At 52.4% G+C, this 17,431-nt stretch overlaps 1 protein-coding gene across 3 annotated transcripts in view; it reads left to right on the top strand.

The window, feature by feature from the left end:
• OGDH (oxoglutarate dehydrogenase) overlaps nt 1–17,431 on the top strand; it is a 76,740-nt gene that overhangs the window by 20,005 nt on the left and 39,304 nt on the right. For 2 of the 3 annotated variants that reach the window (XM_061198381.1, XM_061198380.1), the window contains 2 exons: nt 8,598–8,789; nt 10,570–10,672. In XM_061198381.1, the coding sequence (XP_061054364.1) occupies nt 8,598–8,789; nt 10,570–10,672 (295 nt within the window). Of the gene's footprint in view, nt 1–8,597; nt 8,790–10,569; nt 10,673–17,431 lie in introns of those variants that run through there. The other variant, XM_061198382.1, reaches the window with a different exon arrangement.

Here is a 17,431-nt window from a genome sequence, read left to right as displayed (position 1 = left end):
CTTAGTTGTGGCATGTGAACTCTTAGTTGTGGCATGCATGTGGGATCTAGTTCCCTGACCAGGGATTGAACCCCGGCCCCCTGCATTGGGATCTCAGAGTCTTATCCACTGCGCCACCGGGGAAGTCCCTGGGGCAGCTCTTGAGAAGGGCGCAGCGAGCTCTGCCCCAGCCACCTGCCTGGCGCCTCCTCTCAGGGGAAGGGAAGAAGGAGCGCGTTGTCAGCGGGAGGTGTTCTTTGGGGCCTTTCCCAGAAAGGGGCTGTGATGGTGATCACATCGTCAGCCCAGAGCCCCTAGGCCACTCACTCCCCGACTCTGCCTGTGCCAGGCCCCCGTGAGGGGTCTGAAGGTCTGCTGGGCTCTGGACTCTGCTGTCCATGGGCAGGTTGTGAGTTTAGGGCCTTGTCTCTTAAGTGGTCCCAACTCGCAGAGCCAGAATTCTCTCGGAGCCTGAGGCTTGGCTCAGCTGGGCTAGGCCCTCCAGGTGGGGCCATCCACTAGGCGCGTGGGGACCAGATGCCCACTGTGGTCCCGCACAGCCGCCCTGGACCCTGGAGAGTTGCAGTTCTGAGTTGACAGAATGCACTGTTGGATGCGGACAGCCAGGCAGAGGGCAAGGGCTCTCACTTCCTGAGGAATGCCAGAAAAACTGCGCATGAGAGCCGTCACAGGCGTCCTGCGTATGATATTTTCCTGCAGTAAAAGTCTGGTTTCTGTGAGCGTTTGTGTAATAAACCACCCCAAAACTTGGCAACTCGAAACACCACCAGTGAAGTCTTTCTCATGGTTCCCAGCTTCCGTGCAGCTGAGGTTTGGCCAGGCTGCAGACCCGCAAAGGACCCCCTCACATCTGGTGCTTGGTGCTACCTATCTACCAGGCCCTGCCATCAGCCAGGGGACCAGAGAGACTCCCTCACAAGTCCTCAGTGTAGCTCCAAGAGGAGAAGGGAGGAGAGGCTGCAGGCCTTGGATGCCCCACCCAGAACTCACACTGCCACTCCCACCCATGGCCTTGGTCAAAGCAAGTCTCAGGCCAGCCCCCAAGGGCTCACCTCCAGTGGAGGAGCCACATGGCCACTGCAGGGGGCGTTTTGTGGACCTGGGAGGACATGTGGCCACTGGGCAGCCTACCACAGTCCTTTCTATAATGATCTGATGGGGCCACTGCCTTTAGTCTAGGGCAGAAACCCAGGGAGTATCATTCCTCTATCAGCAGATTCCTTGGAGCAGAGCTGAGGCAGCTTTTCTTTGCTAATCTTGTGTGTTTATTGCCGTTTTACCTGTACACCCATACAGAGAGAAGATAGTAGAGCTTGTCTGGAGATGTTCTCTCGCCTGTACTACACTGTGCTTTAAAAATAACAGCATCGCTCTGATCGAGCACAGTTCATTTGGCTTCTCTGGCTGAGACATCCCCAAGCAGAACCCCCGAGTTTAACTGCTCCCAGTATAAATAGGTCTGTGGTGACAGGTCAGGCAGGCCCAGGTCCTGGTGCCTCCTAGACGTGGTGGTGGGCAGTGAGCTGGGTCGGGACATGGCCCCGCCCGTCCTCAACTGGGGACAGTTTGAGCAAGGCCCTGCCTGTGGTTGGAGGGGCCTGCAGCCCAGCACTATGCATGTCTTTCGAGACTGCCTAGCCCTGAAGCAGGAACCTTTTGTGCAGGTCTGTGGCCATCCACCGCGGGTCTTCTCGCCCCCTCACCCCGGGCATCGTCTCGTCGGGACGTTTGGATAGTCCCACACGGTGTTTTCAGGAAAGGCATGGAGCCCAGCAGTTGGCACAGACAGGGCACACCAGGAGGGTTGTAGACACTGCCCCATGCAGGCTTTTCATACACGGCACAGACATGAATCACTCAGCTCCACGCCATAGCTGGGCTGGTGTGCACAGAAAGCTAGGCGCTGAGGAAATAATGCAGAATTTGCCAGCGCACTTTCTAAGCTGGAAGAGCCCCTGTGCAGGGTGAGTAGGGAGACGTGCAGCCTCGGAGCAGTGCCAGCTCCCTCCAGGGCACTGGGGTCCTTGAGGAGCAGCACCTGTCGGCCAGCGAGTCACAGGTGACCATCCTTGGCTCAGGGAGCTGTTGCCTGTCCATTTATTTGACTGAATTAGCCTGAACCTGCCAAACCCTTGTTTGGCCATGCATGTGTTTTCCTTGGTCACTTGTTCCTTTGAATTTCACGTTTGTGGCAGTTAAAAAGCATTGTCAGTATCAGAACATAATGATATGGTTGTTTGTGACAGTGCTGGCATCTGACGTCCAGACCCGGCAGTCATTAGTTTATCAACTGTGATGGCCTTTGAGCCTGGGGTTTGGTCCATTCAAGAGGTGGCCAGAGGCTGCCCCACCCCATCCCCGGCATGGTGTTTTACGTCAGGGTCCTTGGCAGGGCGCCCAGCAGAGGGTGGTGGTGGCTAGCAGGTGACATCATGTTCTAGACCAGGGTGATAATGCGGGTGGGTGGGGTTTGTTCCATAGCTAAGGTGGAGACGAGACAGCAGGGCATCTGAAGGGGACTTTGGACGAGAGAAAGTGGTCTGGCCAGTCCAGAACCCAGAGTCATAGAATTGAGCAGCTAGAATAAGCATTAGTAATCCTAGGGTTAAGCTTTGATCATCAGCTTCTTGAACAAATATGAGTATACCTACAGGTGCTTTTTAAGGTGTAAAAAGCTACACAAGTATAGGGGTGTCCTAAGTAACCTGTGTTCCCTACTTTTATAGGCAAGGAATGAGGCACAGAGAGCTGAGGCGACTTCCCTGGCCCTCGCCCAGCCTGTGGGGGTCAGGACTGGGGCTCCCAACCCCCAGGAGCAGGCAGGCAGCAGGCAGGCCCACTCTGGTGGGCTCAGCCTGTGCGTGGCCCTGGTAGGTCACACTGGCCCGCGTATCTGACACACATCGGGGGCCTTTGAGACGGGGTGGGGAAGGGCGCTTGGTAGCAGGTTTGCGACCCCTCCAAAACCAAACCCTTCATGAACAAGTCTCTGTCATGACCTTCACAGACAGGAACTTGGCCCTGAGACTCTTGCGATCTGCTGACAATCAACAGGGTAAAGTCTGCTTGCCTCACTGAACCACTGACGCCCGCGTCCCCTGGTTAGCACTCCCACACCCACTGAGGTCAGCGCCTTATCCGAGATGAGGACTCTGGACGGTCCACGGTCTTACAGCTGTCACCGCACCCACTGCCGCACCTGACACCCTGCCTAGCACAGCACTTAGCACCACACCTGACACCACACCTAGGACCACGCCAGACCGAGCACCTGGCATCCACCTCGCGTCACACCTAACACTGCATCTGATACCGCCCCTAGAACCACAGCTAACACCCCGCAGCACCACATTTGACATCCCAGGGAGCACAGCACCTAGCATCACACCTGATACCAGCCCTACCACTGCACCTGACATTGCATCTGACACCACACCTGTCAAGATGTTCGCCTTTGAAGGAGTCTGACCTGTGTGAACTTAACTCAGCAGGTGTGTTGAGCACTTACTATGTGCAAAGCACCGGACCAGCTTCCTTAGACGTTACAGAGGAGAAGGGATGTGTTTGCAGCTTTGAAGAGCTGCCTCTAATTGGGGAGAGGAGGACTGGCGGCGGCAGGGAAAGCCCGTTGGGGCTGTGAGAAGTCTGGGAGGTGTACGGGGGAGCATAGGAGCTGATGGCTTTTGAAAACAGACCTTCATGCACTACAGTTAAATGCTTTTAGTTATCTAAAATTAAATGTAAGCATTCTGGTTTCATTTCAGCCAGAATGTTATACTTATTTGTACTTGAAATCTATCGTGTTTTGGTTTAAGTCATTTCAGCAACAAGTTGATGGCCTTAAACCCACTCGTGGGAGGTGGGTGGCCGGCCTACACTTCTGTTGACGGGCCAGGGCTGCTCGCCTCTATGGCACGGAGGCCGCGAAGCTCCACGTGCAGGGGGCGTGTGGGACCGCACAGGCGTCCTCTTCTTGAAGCTTTCTCTTCATTTGGGAAGGGGCCCACTGACCAGTCACTTCAGCCTCGTGGTCACCTGTCCCTGCAGCGGGTCTGCAGACACTTGGTTCTGGCAGCAGGGAAGGCGCTGCCGGGGAGAGAACCAGAACTGGCAGCAGGTAGACATATGGGTAAACAAAGCCTCAAGTTCAGATGTGTGCAAATGAGGGCTGCGATTATCAGAAGGGGATCCCTCTCCAGATAGTGACAGAGCCACAGGTTGAAGATGACGCGGGCCAATGTGTGGAGAGGGGATGAGCGCCCCAGGCAGCAGGAGTGGGGGAGGTGCAGGCTACTACCGAAGGAAGGTGGAAGCCAGTTCAGGTGTGGGGAAGGGAAGGGTGGAAGAGGCATCTTGGAGAAGATGCTGGAGGGAGAGAAGCTCGGCCTCTGAAGGGCGGTGAAACCTGCAAGCCAAAAAAAATGACCTTCATTTTCACAGCCTTTTTTTTTTTAGATGAAAGTTACTTTAATTTATTTTTATTTATTTATTTATTTTTGGCTGTGTTGGGTCTTCGTTTCTGTGCGAGGGCCTTCTCTAGTTGCGGTAAGCGGGGGGCCACTCTTCATCGCAGTGCGCGGGCCTCTCACTATCGCGGCCTCTCTTGTTGCGGAGCACAGGCTCCAGACGCGAAGGCTCAGTAGTTGTGGCTCACGGGCCCAGTTGCTCCGCGGCACGTGGGATCTTCCCAGACCAGGGCTCGAACCCGTGTCCCCTGCATTGGCAGGCAGATTCTCAACCACTGCGCCACCAGGAAAGCCCTCACAGCCTTTTTTTTAAGTCAACTTTTTTTTGAGGTCTGACTTACATGAAAATTTACCAGTTTTAAGCTGCAGTGCGAGGGTTTTGCAAAGTGTATGCCGCCAGGAACTTTCTGTCACCCATGTGTGCAAACTGATCGGATCTGGTGGAAGGGGGCTTGCTGTTTGTTGGGGTGGGCTCTTTGGCCGGGCCCTCATCTGAGTGCAGGTACCCGCACCTGCCCAGAGCGTGCGGGGGAGGGCCTGCCGGAGCTGCAGGGAAGCTGATCGCGGTGTGCGCAGTGGGGGTAAATTATGGGACAGGAGGAAGCTGCATTCCTGGCATATTCTTTCCCAGTGGTTCGCAGCTCTCTGCAATACTGGTAGGAACCAGTTTTTTCTGACTGCCTCCAGCTTGAGCAGAATTTCAGTCTGTGTCGCTGTCCTCAGCCAATTGAAAATCACCTGGAGTTTTATCCCAAGCACAAAAGAAGGTCAGAGAGAGGAGGCCCGATGACTTCGATTTCTCTCCCCGCCCCACCGCCACCCAGGGGCCTGGCCTGCGCCCTCCGGGTGTCAGCCCTGGAAATCCTTTGATTTTATTGTTTGCTGGCTTTGGCAAGGGTAAGCCAGCCTGAGAGATGCTGTTTATGTAAGGGTTGCTCTGTCTTACTTAACCTGATCAGTCTCCCTGCCTGGTGACCACCCTGTGTCAGTCCTGCCTGCCTGAACCTCTCCCCAGGAGGCTGTGGTTGGCATTCCAGGTGCTTGGAACATCAGTGTGGTAACTACTCCTCCCTCTGTGGCTGCCACTACTGTTCTTGTTATTCAAAGCTGATTTTTCTAAAGAGAGGTGAACTTGTGGTTTTTGCTATGCCTTTTGGCTCTGGGTCTGTCAGCAGCTGGTTCCCATCAGGGTGAGGGGTCAGCGTGCAGCCAGGGGACCCTCTCGATCCAAGGTCTTGTCGTTGGGCCACTGCCACTGCATTTCTACACATGTCTTCATGCGTTCTGTGGGGCAGAAGACAGTGTTTAAGGCTTGAAGAAAGTTGAGATCCTGTGTGCTGCTCTCTAGAGGCTACTTGGTTTCAGGGTCATGCCCTGTCCTTCAGCCCCACTGCAGCCCCAGGGTATGTGTCCAGAGCAGGACTTGGCGTGGACACACATAAGGGTGGGGACGCCAGTGCTAGAGCCCGCTGGGGGCAAAGTAGAAACTAGGTCAGGTTTTACAAGGCAGGAGCAGGGTGCTGTTGGTTCTTGCCATGCAAGGCTGGGCTGACTCCTGCCGCATTCCCTGCCCTATCAGCGGGGCTCCTTTTAGTCCAGGCCCTCGGTTACTGGAGGTATGGGTGGGGGCCAGGGAGAGCCCTGGGCCAGAGCTGCTCCCAGAATGCGTGGAGCTTGCATGGCCTGCTGTACAAGCTCACAGAGTCAGAAATGTTTGGGGGTGTCCAGCGAGTCTGCTCCTTAGGCCCTTGTAAGGAACCAGGTGGGTGCCGAGCTTGGGGCAGCCTTACCTTGCCCAAGGCTGCTAACCCTGAGGCATCCTCTCCTTTCTCTCACAAGAGTAAGTCAGTTGCTTTCTCTGGTGGGCATACTGCTTTTACCCCTGTTAGAGGACTCAGAGGGATAGAATGGTCTTGGGGTTCCAAGCCCTGGATGTAGAATGCCCCTGGTTGTCAGGTCACGTGATGCACGGTGCTCTGCAGTCGGTGTTGTGGCCTTTGCCAAAAGAGAACCCCAGATCTCCCTTCTACCATCAACTGACATGCTGAAAATTAACCAGAAAGGTAAAAACAGTAAAACCTTGAATAGTGAGATATGTTAAAACATTTAAAAATTGTGATTGAGATAGAATTCACATGTAAAAAGTGTATAATTCTGGTTTTTAGTATATTCACCATGTTGTACTATCATCTCCCTAATAGTTTGATTTTTTTAATTAATCTTTTTGAATACGAGAGGACTATGTTCTTATTGTAGAATGATATAAACATTCTGGAAAACTCTGCTCAGAAACACTTATAGTGAGAGGCCGGGCTACCCTGTGTGATGCTCCAGGCCTGTGCACATCCCCGGGGTTTGTGACTGGCGGCAGCATGCATCCATCTCTCGGACCGTCCAAGTCAGTACATCTACATGTCATAAAGAGCCTGCCTGAAAAAGCCAGAAGACCTTCAGCCTTCAGGACCAGTCTCAAGGTTTCTGCCCAGACACAGATAGACCCATTCGATACCTGCCCAAGCTCCCAGATGAGCCCATCTGGACAACATCTTGGTAGCACTTAACTGGGAGGGCGAACAAAAATCTAGTGAAGTTTCTCCTCTCCAGATTTTTCAAGAAGTCTAACCAGAGTTTATTGACAGAAGAATCTTAGAAACTCGAAAATGCATGGCAGAGAAGAAAGATAATGTTTTCATGTTTCTAAACTCTCTGAGTTTTAATATATATTTTTTTGCAATGGAATTTTATTAGGTCTTAGTTCCTCTGACCTCTAAAATTTTTTTTTAAGCCTCACGTCTTTGTATGAGATAAACTATTATAGTTCACAGTGTCTATGCAGATTATAAATTGAATCAGGGAATTCCCTGGTGGTCCAGTGGTTAGGACTTCGAACTTCCACTGCAGGAGGCACAGTTTCGATCCCTGGTCGGGAAACTAAGATCCCAGAAGCTGCACAGCATGGCCAAAGAAAAAATTGAATCAGACACAAAGTAGCCAAAAATAATAGGAAGAGGAGTTAGTTCACATTAGCACAAAGGAATTTGAAACCAGAAGTAATACCAGTTACTACCAGTAATGCCAACTGCCTACCAGATTGTGTGCTAAATGCCTTTAGTCTTTACAAAAAAAAAAAAACCTATGAAGAATATATAGATTTTTTTTTGTCCTCGTCTTACGGATGAAAAAACTGAGCACAGAAATTTAGGTTATTTGCCAAGATCTCAGATTGGAGGTTCTGCCTCTGGCTGCACACTCTGAGCCCTTGGTGACAAGACTGTTTCTGGAGGGGTCAGTGGGGACGCTTCAGGCTTCACCGGGCTGAGCTCCGGGCTGCCTCTTACATAAAGGCCCTGATTCTGTTTGGGGTTTTTTTGTTTTTGTTTTTAATATTTATTTACTTATTTGGTTGCGCCGGGTCTTAGTTGCGGCATGCGAACTCTTAGTTGCGGCATGCATGTTGGGATCTAGTTCCCCGACCGGGGCTCGAACCTGGGTCCCCTGCGTTGGGGGCGTGGAGTCTTAGCCACTGTGCCACCAGGGAAGTCCCCCTGATTCTGTTTTGTGTCCGGGGAGAAAGCACAAGCAGGCAGGCCTGGGCTTCAAAGGCTGTGCCACGCCTCTGGGGTCTGGAAAGCGGATCTAAATGCGCTCAGTTCCCCTCAGGAGGCCCAGTTGGGGTTTGAGGACCTGGGGCAGCTGCAGCCCTACAGGCAGGAGGGCCGCGAGCATTGGTCTCCCGGGTGACTAGGCAGGGAACAGATGGGGAAGGAAGGCCTCTGTTCACCTGCCTCCTGGGCTGCCTGCCGTGGAAGCAGTTGGCACCCGCAAGCCGGGCAGAGCTGCGCGGCCTTGGGCCTTGGGGGTTTTGATGGGAGGGCATCTGCGTCGTAGGGTTGGGGGTAAGGAGGCGCATCTGAGGGAATGATGGAAGCAGGGGCCCAGCCTCTGAGAGACCCGCCCTCTGGGGGCAGAAGCAGGCTGCCCAGAGTAGGAAGAAGTTGACCCAGCCAGGCTACTGGTAGATGGACATAATCAAGACTTACCTGCCAAGAACAGTTCTCTTTTTGGCTAAAAATGAGTCCTAGGCCTTAGGGGAGCAACGGAGTGACATGTGTGTTCCTTCTTTGTCTTCAGTCGTGGGACATTTTTTTCCGAAACACCAACGCCGGAGCGCCCCCGGGCACCGCCTACCAGAGCCCGCTCCCCCTGAGCCTGGGCTCCCTGGCAGCTGTGGCCAGAGCGCGGCCCCTGGTGGAGGCTCAGCCCAACGTGGACAAGCTGGTGGAGGATCACCTGGCGGTGCAGTCTCTCATCAGGGCCTACCAGGTAAGGTGGCAGCGGCCAGCCACCCGTGACAGAGCGCCCCGCTGACCCCGTGAAGGCTGTCGCCTAACTTTCACCCCAGCCAAACACTAGGTGCTCTCTCTCCCTGCTCTGGGCTGGAGGGAGGCAAAAATGACATATGACAAGAGAAAAGGAGCCCAGGCAGTCTCACCCTGTTTGAGCAGATCCTCTGCCACCTTTAGCACCTGCCCTTATTTCTTCCCATAGGTTGGCAAGGATGATTTGTAGGCAGGGAAACGCAGTCAGTGCCCGGGCGTCAGGGGAAGTGCCGATCCCCAGGAGGGAGCAGTGACCGGGAGGGGTGTGCTGCTCCCCTTCTCAGTTGCTAGGGCCCAAATGCAATAAGAGAAAATGAACCTGTAGGGTTTGGGGACAGAAGCAGAGCCCATGGAAGCAGGGAGAGGCAGGTGAGGGGCAGCTGAGCCTGCAGAGGGGCCACCTCTCCGGGAGCATTCCGGTCAGTGGTCAGCCCCGCTGGAGGAGGCTCATGCAGAACCAAGGGCTCCCATGGCCTTTCTCAGAGCCCAGAAGCCCCTTCCAGGATATCCGCCTGGCGTGGAGAAGAGCCCAGAATTCAGACCTTACCACCTGGTCTGTGAGTAGTTCTCAGGAGGAAAGGAGGAGCAATCAGGCCCGGGGAGGCCCTTCTGGGAGCCCCCAGGACCTGGGCTCCCCTGCTGCCTCTTCTGGCATTGCTGCAACGTAGCAGGGGTGTCACACCACAGAGTTCTCTCTCCGACGTTCTCTTTCCTAGAAACGGCCGTGTGGACCGTTCCCCTCCGCCCACGGGGCCAGTTGCCACAGGTGTCAGGACAGGTAGCACAGGGTGGGCCTGTCCTGTTGGAGCCTGGCAAGTCAGGCTCTCTCCCCAGGGCAAATGATGAGACGCATGCCGTTCACAGTGGGTGTTTCTGTAGAAAGAGGCACAGTTGGTGTGTGCTGACCACTGCCTGTCTCATTCAGCTTCAGTCATTTCTGTTGGTCTTTAAGTGACTTCTCAGCAGCTGCTCCCCTTCCCAAATTGTTAGCAAGAAACGGTGGATTAAAGTATCCAAGACTTAAAGAAACAAAATTGGAAGGGATTTTCTGTGTCTTTTTGCTTTTAAACGGTTCAGATCAGGCGCCGAGGTCCCTGTTGTAGCTGTCTGCTGTTGTGCCCCCTGTGCCCTGACCCACGCAGCAGGGCCACACCCACACCTTCCTTAGGGACTTCTGCGTGTTCTAAGCTGAGTGGCCTTCGCACTGGAGCTAAAGTCCCCAGCATATCCCATTTCTGTTTATCCAGGAAAACTGTGTAAGGATCCTGAGAAATGGGTCCTTCTAGACTGCCAGGTTTATCAAAACCTGAGGAGCTTATCCCCTTTTTATAAAAGTGCATTTATGCACAATAACAAACTATTGTAAGGCTTTTTACAAACTGACTTTGTTGTTTGGGTTCATTGGCGCTCTCAGGGAAAAGTTTGACCAAGTGCAACTTTTACCCCTCGCCACAGGCCACAGGACCTGCTTAATGACTGCTTGTATTATTGCTTCCAGGTCAGGGGTCACCACATTGCAAAACTTGATCCTCTCGGAATTAGTTGTGTAAATTTTGATGATGCTCCAGTAACTGTTTCTTCAAACGTGGGTGAGAATTGATCTGTAAACACTAATTTTAATGTAATTTTACTTTTTTTTTTTTTTTTTTTTACCCCTTCCCTCTTTTTTTTTCTCCTGTCCTTTTGTGTGTGTCCTTCCCTCTCCATCGCTGGCCCATTCATAGATACGAGGGCACCATGTAGCACAGCTGGACCCCCTGGGAATTTTGGATGCTGATCTGGACTCCTCCGTGCCCGCTGATATTATCTCATCCACAGACAAACTTGGTGAGGGTCTGAGAGTGGCCAGCGCTGCGCTGCTTGGCTCCTCTCTCTGTGTCCCAGCCTGTGGCAACCAGGACGTCCACAGGCGGAAGGGAAAGGCTCTTAAGTTTCCTTCGTTCTGATCACTTGACATTTATCAGTCATGTAGCCTTAGTGTGTTTTGGGCAAGTTATTTTTATCTCAGCTTTTCAGCCAGATCGTATGAGCTCAATTGTCTAAGTCTCAAAATTGGAAAGTAAAATTTGGGGGCAGGAAAGGTTTGTGGCACAGAGAAAAGGATGACCCACCCAGGCAGGTGGGTCAGAAGATATTCCAGAGACCAGCTCGTCTGGCTTTGGTTTCCAGATCTCAGGGCAGTGCTGCCCCAGACGGGGCACTGCTCAGGACCGTTGTCACACACTGTCTGCTCTGAAGCACGGTGTGGCCTGCCTTTGACAGGGCGAATTCCAGAGCAGGTGGTGCAGTTTGGGTGTCTCGATTCTCAAATGCCGGTGATCATACTGAGGAAACTTTGGAAGGCGTCCCCGCGTGCAGGGAGGCGCACGCGGCGCGCAGGCGCTGTAGTCCCGCACACCGTACCCCCTCTGTCTTGAGCAGAGGGGCGTGGCTGGGCTCACACCTGTGGTTGCTTTCTCAAGTTAACCTGCTCTAAGTCACCGTGCTGCTAACCTGTGCTACAGAAATGACGACGTGACTAATTTTTAAATGGCCAGGTTGTTTTTGAGAAACACTGTGCACGCTAATAAAACTGATGATTACCTACCTGCCTAATGCTGCTCTTTGGGAGGGGACGAAATTTGCCTCCTGAATGACAGTCACTAACACTCTGTGGTGCCCGAATGCCCTTAGAGGCGTGTCCGAGTTGTGACGTGGGAGGTCAGGCACTAGTCAGGTAAGGCTGGATTTCAAACAGTGTTGGCCCTGGGATTGCTGTTAGAGGTTTGTCTCTGCTCTGTCTTCATTTCAGAAACACTCCTAGGTAATACAGGGTTTCCTCTACTTTGTACCTGCACTTTAGCAGTTTTTGGAAGAAAGATTAGAGAAGCCCTCCTGAATATGATTAAATAGGGCCAGTTCAGATTGTCGGCAGGACGTGAGCTTAATCCTGCTACTTTATTGAGTGGTGACAACTTTGTGCACCCCAGAAGTGAGCTTCTCTTTGCAGTGTCCCCCAGGACACTTGGAGCTCCTTTCCTCTTCCTCGCCACTTAGTCCCCGCAGCACCCAGGCCCGACCCAAGCTGTGCTCACCGGTGCTGAAGCCCCCTCAGCACCGTGAGTCCCCTCCAGGTGCTTAGGGCAGGGCAGAGCACCCGCCCCTACGTGAGAGGCCTGCGAGCCCCAGGGCACCAGCTGCCTGATGAGAGCGCAAGGTCCTGTGCCCTGGAGCTGTCTCTCCAGAAAAGGATGACTGCAGAGCCAGCCCGGCACAGGCCACAGAGGCTGGCGTTCCCATGCACAGTCAAGCATTTAAACAAGAAAGGCACAGGGGAGGTGGGGTCTCCTTCTCCCGTCTGAAACTGCATCTCCCCTGTTCCTTGTGCCATCCCTGGTTGCTAGTTTCTTGGTATCAAAACGGACCTTTTTCGGTGGTTCCCAGCTCATTAGCACTGCCTGGGGAGCCTGGAGCTCTTCTCTGTCCCATTCGAGACTGGTCAGGGTGGGATGGCGCCTGCCGCAGCCCACAGGCTCAGGCGGGGCTTTCTTGGAAGTGCCCCCCAGGCCACCCCAGCCCAGGAGTCTGTGAAGGGTGAGAGCCCCCAGGCCTGTTGATGCTGCCTGGCTCCTCAGTTCACAGCTCTCATCAGGGGCAGGGGCAGAGGCAGGACCTCTGTTGTTCTTTCTAGTTCTTTCTTGGCCATCTCGGCCTTGCCTTACATCCAACTCTGGAATAGTGCCCCGAGTGTGCCTCTGTGAGGTTCTGCGTCAGCATGGCGAGGGTCACAGGCCAGAGACACACAGAGGTGGCCCAGAACTTCCTGCGCTCATTTGAGGAAGACTGGGCATCCTCCAGCTGGGAGCCCTTCAGAAACACCAGGAGAAAGTTGGGCAGCAGCCCCCCTCCTGTGCAGGAGAAAAGGGCATTGCATCCTGAGAATTCAAAATAGTGTGACATAAAGGTCATGATCAATGGGATTAGTGTAGGAAAGTTAGTCTTGAATTATCTCACCCTTGATGTATGTAGGTCTTTATGAAAACAGCTGGTCCAACGTGACCGCTCTGTTCAGGGACACTGGACAGTCCCTAGAGCACTTTCCTGCCCACCATCTTATCCGAACCTCAGGGCCTGGGTTCGAGCCAGCTCCCTATGTGGAAGCCCGGCTCTGCCAGGGCTAGCTGTGTGCCTCTGTCTCTGTCTCCTCATCTGTTAGGTTGTTTCAGAATTAAATAAACTCCTTAGAATAGTGCCTGGAGCTTACTAAGCTCCATGAAGGTGTGAGCTACAGTGATTATTAACCATCTTTTGAGATAAGTAGCTGCTGGTCTCTCTGGTAAAGATATATATTTAGAAACCAAGAAATGGAGCAAATAACCCAGAGTCGGTCCCACAGGAGTTGGTAGTAGTAGGGACTGGGCTGCAACCTGAGTGACGAGGAAGCAGGGTAGCTCCGGTGCAGGGACCTGCCAAAACGGGGGGTGGGGATCAGCGTGGCCCACGTGTTGGTCTGGGGTAAGTGAGTGACTGCAGTGGTGTCCTCTGTTGCACAGAAGCCTTCCCCAAGCTTGCGTCCTACTCATGACACCTCTGAGCTGCCCTTTCTTTCTCCCGGTGGATGTGGCACAATTTCTCCATCCTCTTGTGGGGAAACCGAGGCCCAGGCGGTGATCACCCCCCATGTATTTGAGCATTGTGCTGTTGCTGGAGCAGCACAAGGGGTGGAGGAGCAGCTGCGAGCCTTGGGTGAAGTCAGGAAGCCGTTCCCAAGGGCAGCACTAGCCAGTGCAGGTCTGCAGGGCGAGCGGGGCTGATGTCCCCTCAAAATTTTTTTAATAAGGTGGAAAATATGAAAAGTTTCCACTGAGTTCTTGCCGTTTTCTGACCAATTCTGAGAAGGTTGGGAAACGCTGGCCTAGGTTCCCTATGCTAACATCCTAGAAATACTCATGGCCCCTGCAGTCACAGGTAGAGAGAGTGTTAACGGGTAGACAGCAGACTTGGCCGACATGCTCCAGCTCCTGGATGGTCCCAGCATGTCAGGGTCACCATGAGACACGTGCACACAGAACATACTGTGAATGCAACAGAAATATCATTGAGATGGTGGGGTTATTGATTATTTTGATTAAAATTTAAAAATTAATGTTAGAACAGTTTCTCAGTTAGGTGTGGGTTATGTTCTAGAATTGTGCGGTGACTGCTTAGGAAAGGGGGGCCTTTTCCCAGGATGTGTTATGTTAGGAGCCAGGTTCCAGGTGGCCCCCAGAAGCGCATCTTGATTTATGCCAGGCTGTGCCGTCGACCACACGTCGTCGTCGGGTGGAGGAGAGTTGAGCTCCAACCTGAGATGCCTGGGCACACATTCCACATTCCTCCCTAGGGAGAGGCAGGAAGTCTCCAGATGGGATCAGGTTTCCTAGCGAGGCCTCTCCTGGTTGGCCCTAAAGAAGGGTCAGCGTGCAGCTTTTGACAGCGAGTCCCTTGGGGTCGGGGTTGTTGCCACCTTAAGTAGAAACAAATCAACTCCAGACAGCCTGTGTGCTCTTTCCCCTCCTGGCTGCAGTCCTGCGCTGGCATCCAGTCCTTGCTTCGCTGGGGTGAGGACGGGGCGTGGGGCAGTCTTGTTTCTGGCCTCAGCAGAGCTGCCCTTGGCTGGGTGGGGACGTGGAGAAAGTTCTCATTAGCTCTTGCCCTCAGTTTCCTCTCCTCTTCCAAGTGCAGCATTTGAGTTAGAATCCAGCTTAAAAATGCCATCGTCTGTGGTTTCTGTATAAATTCTATAGTATAACTATTCACAGTGACAAAAATGATTGAAATTTACTTAAATGTGAGATTTAAACATAATTAAAGGAGAACTCAAAACAAATTCTATAAATAAAAGAGAGGAAGGCGTGAAACTTCTGTTTACCATTAGTGTTTGCAAATTGTCCATCTTAGGAAATGAACTTGAGTTAAATAGTTAAAAGGGCAATTCAAAAGTCCAAATTATGGCAACATTTTAGCTACTTCATGTCCAGCACAGCAGGACATGAAGTCTCCCCACCCTTCTGACCTTCCAGAACGTTCTTTCTGGTTGAGTTTTGCCCCCTTGATGGCTGGGAAGAATGAGCTAAAAATAGAGTTGAATTTTAATCTGCTTTCATAATTTCAGAACAATAGAGAGCAGTTTACTTAGCATTTATTGGCTGCTGTGGGCAGTGTGTGGTGCCACCAGACCACTGAGTGAAGTGAAGAGTTGGGATCAGGTTCCCCAAGTGACTCAGGAGGGCAGGCCAAGCTAAGGTCATTGTGGGTACATCCCCCCGCAGGGGTGTCTTCCCTCCTGGATGCCCAGGAACTGGCAGACCAAGGCACATCCCTGCTTCTTGCCGGCTATGCTTCGCTTAGAAACAACACGGCCAAATCTCAGCCGTTCTCTGTCTCTCCAGCAGAGCATCTTGTGCTCATCAAGAAGTAATTTTTAAAAATGTTTTAAAGTGCTTGGGTGCTGGGAATCCCTTGTGCTTTCTGTAAATGACAACCAGAATATCTATTCTCTTTCCACTCTCCTTCGGTTTGTGTCTTTTCTTCGTATTTTATTTTTAAAATATCCAAAAAGTGCAGATAAAAATAAAAGCATCCACATATCCAGTACCCAGAGTGAACAAATGTAAACATTTTACCATATTGCCTTTAGATTTTTTTTTTTAATTTTATTATTTTTTGGCTGCATTGGGTCTTTGTTGCTGCGTGTGGGCTACTCTTCGTTGTGGTGCACGGGCTTCTCATAGCAGTGGCTTCTCTTGTTGCAGAGCATGGGCTCTAGGCGCGCGGGCTTCAGTAGTTGTGGCACGTGGGCTCAGTAGTTGTGGCTCGCGGGCTCTAGAGCACAGGCTCAGTAGTCGTGGCACACGGGCTTAGTTGTTCCGCGGCATGTGGGATCTTCCCAGACCAGGGCTCGAACGTGTCCCGTGCATTGGCAGGCGGATTCTTAACCACTGCGCCACCAGGGAAGTCCCTAGATTTTTTTTAACAGACGCACATTTGCAGTTCCCTTTCAGGCCAGCGGCGGGTGGGGAGGTGGCGGGGGAGGTGGGGAGATAGTCCCACAGGCAACGCTTATGGCTCCTTGGTGTGATCCTATGTCTTGATTATGAGGATTGAAGGAAAAAAATGAAGAGTCTTCATCCTTGGCTTAAGCAAAGCATCCATGCTTTTGTGCAGGACCTGGACGTTCCATTGTCTTGAGAGCCACTTGCTCAGGTCTTTGGTAGGTGCTGCCGTCCTCGAGGGCGAGGAGGAGAGCTTTACCCACTCAGAGCAGGCGTCTCCGTCCTCTCTGAGTCAGAGCTCTTGCCATCAGTGTCCAAGGATGCATTGGCTGGCCTTCCTCTCTACTCCCAGGGCAGGGAGCAGCCACAGTGCCAGTGACCATGCTCTGACTCCTCAGTCATCAGGCCCACCCTCCCAGGGAACCAGCGTCAGGAGGTATTTTGTGTGTCCAGATCAACATCTTGATTTTCACTAGCGCCAGGCAAGCTTCCAGGTGTGGGGCAGGAGTGTGTGCATCTGTGCACGTGTGTGGCTCTCAGCCTGTGTCCTCAGCAGCTGAGTTCCTCCATCCTGGTTCTACCTTCTCGAGAGGGGAGACCAAGGACCTACCTTCTACTCTTTAGAATCCAGCAGGAGCTTGAGGTTTTGGGTCTAGTCTGCTGCCTGATGCTCCAGTTCTGAGGAATGGGGCTCAATAATTAGGCTTTTTCATTTTCTTTTCCCCAGTTTTTTCATCCCAAAGCAGTCTGGACTGGGTGGATTTGACTTCCCAGGAGAGCTCTGTGTCGGCCACTTGTTCAGGATGGGGAAGTGAGGAGGTCTCAGCTGCCGCCACACGGTGGCTTCTCAGTCTCAGGGAGCGGCCTTTCCCTCCTGCAGATTCACCTTATTCCAGCTGTTCATAAACCGTTTCCATGTTTATCAAAGTAGCTCTCAGACCACCTATCCCCCCTCCCTTGTTCTCCTTCAGTGTCTATGTCTGTGTGACAGTGTTTGTGCTACCTGTTCCTGCGGTAATGGTGTAGGGTTTTGGGTGTTTTGGGTTTTTTTAAACTAACTCTCACCTGTCTTTTTCCCTCTGCGCTCACCCATGCTATCCCACTCTGCCTCTCAGATCTTGCAGTTTTCAAGGAACGACTTCGAATGCTAACAGTAGGAGGTATGAAAATAACGAGCCTTTCACTTTTCTGGAGCTGAGGACTTCATTTGAACAGGATGTGCATCTTTCCCCAGCATGCAATTTGGGGAAAGTTGACACAACTCTGTCGAGTGTTTTGAAGTTTGTTAATTGTCTTGAGATATGTTTTTCCTGTCATTTGGCTGTTATCCAACAGGTAGAGCTACTTACCATGTCATATTAGCTTCTGTCCATTTGTGTTCTGAAGAGCATTTTCACCTCCACGTATGTCTCACCATCGCTTCGCTGGGCTTCCGTCTTCAGCGCAGGCTGTCTCTAGCTCCTGCTGTAGCCAGCGGGGACCCAAGGCCACACTACATTCTGCATGTTGGCACATCCTTTCCTCCACATCCTGCACTGTGCCTTTGACTGGACTCTGGATTCTTTCAGATTCT

Source organism: Eubalaena glacialis, chromosome 8 (genome assembly GCF_028564815.1).
Source record: "Eubalaena glacialis isolate mEubGla1 chromosome 8, mEubGla1.1.hap2.+ XY, whole genome shotgun sequence".
In the NCBI taxonomy this organism is placed as follows: Eukaryota; Metazoa; Chordata; class Mammalia; order Artiodactyla; family Balaenidae; genus Eubalaena; species Eubalaena glacialis.
This window is presented reverse-complemented; position numbering and strand designations above follow the sequence as displayed.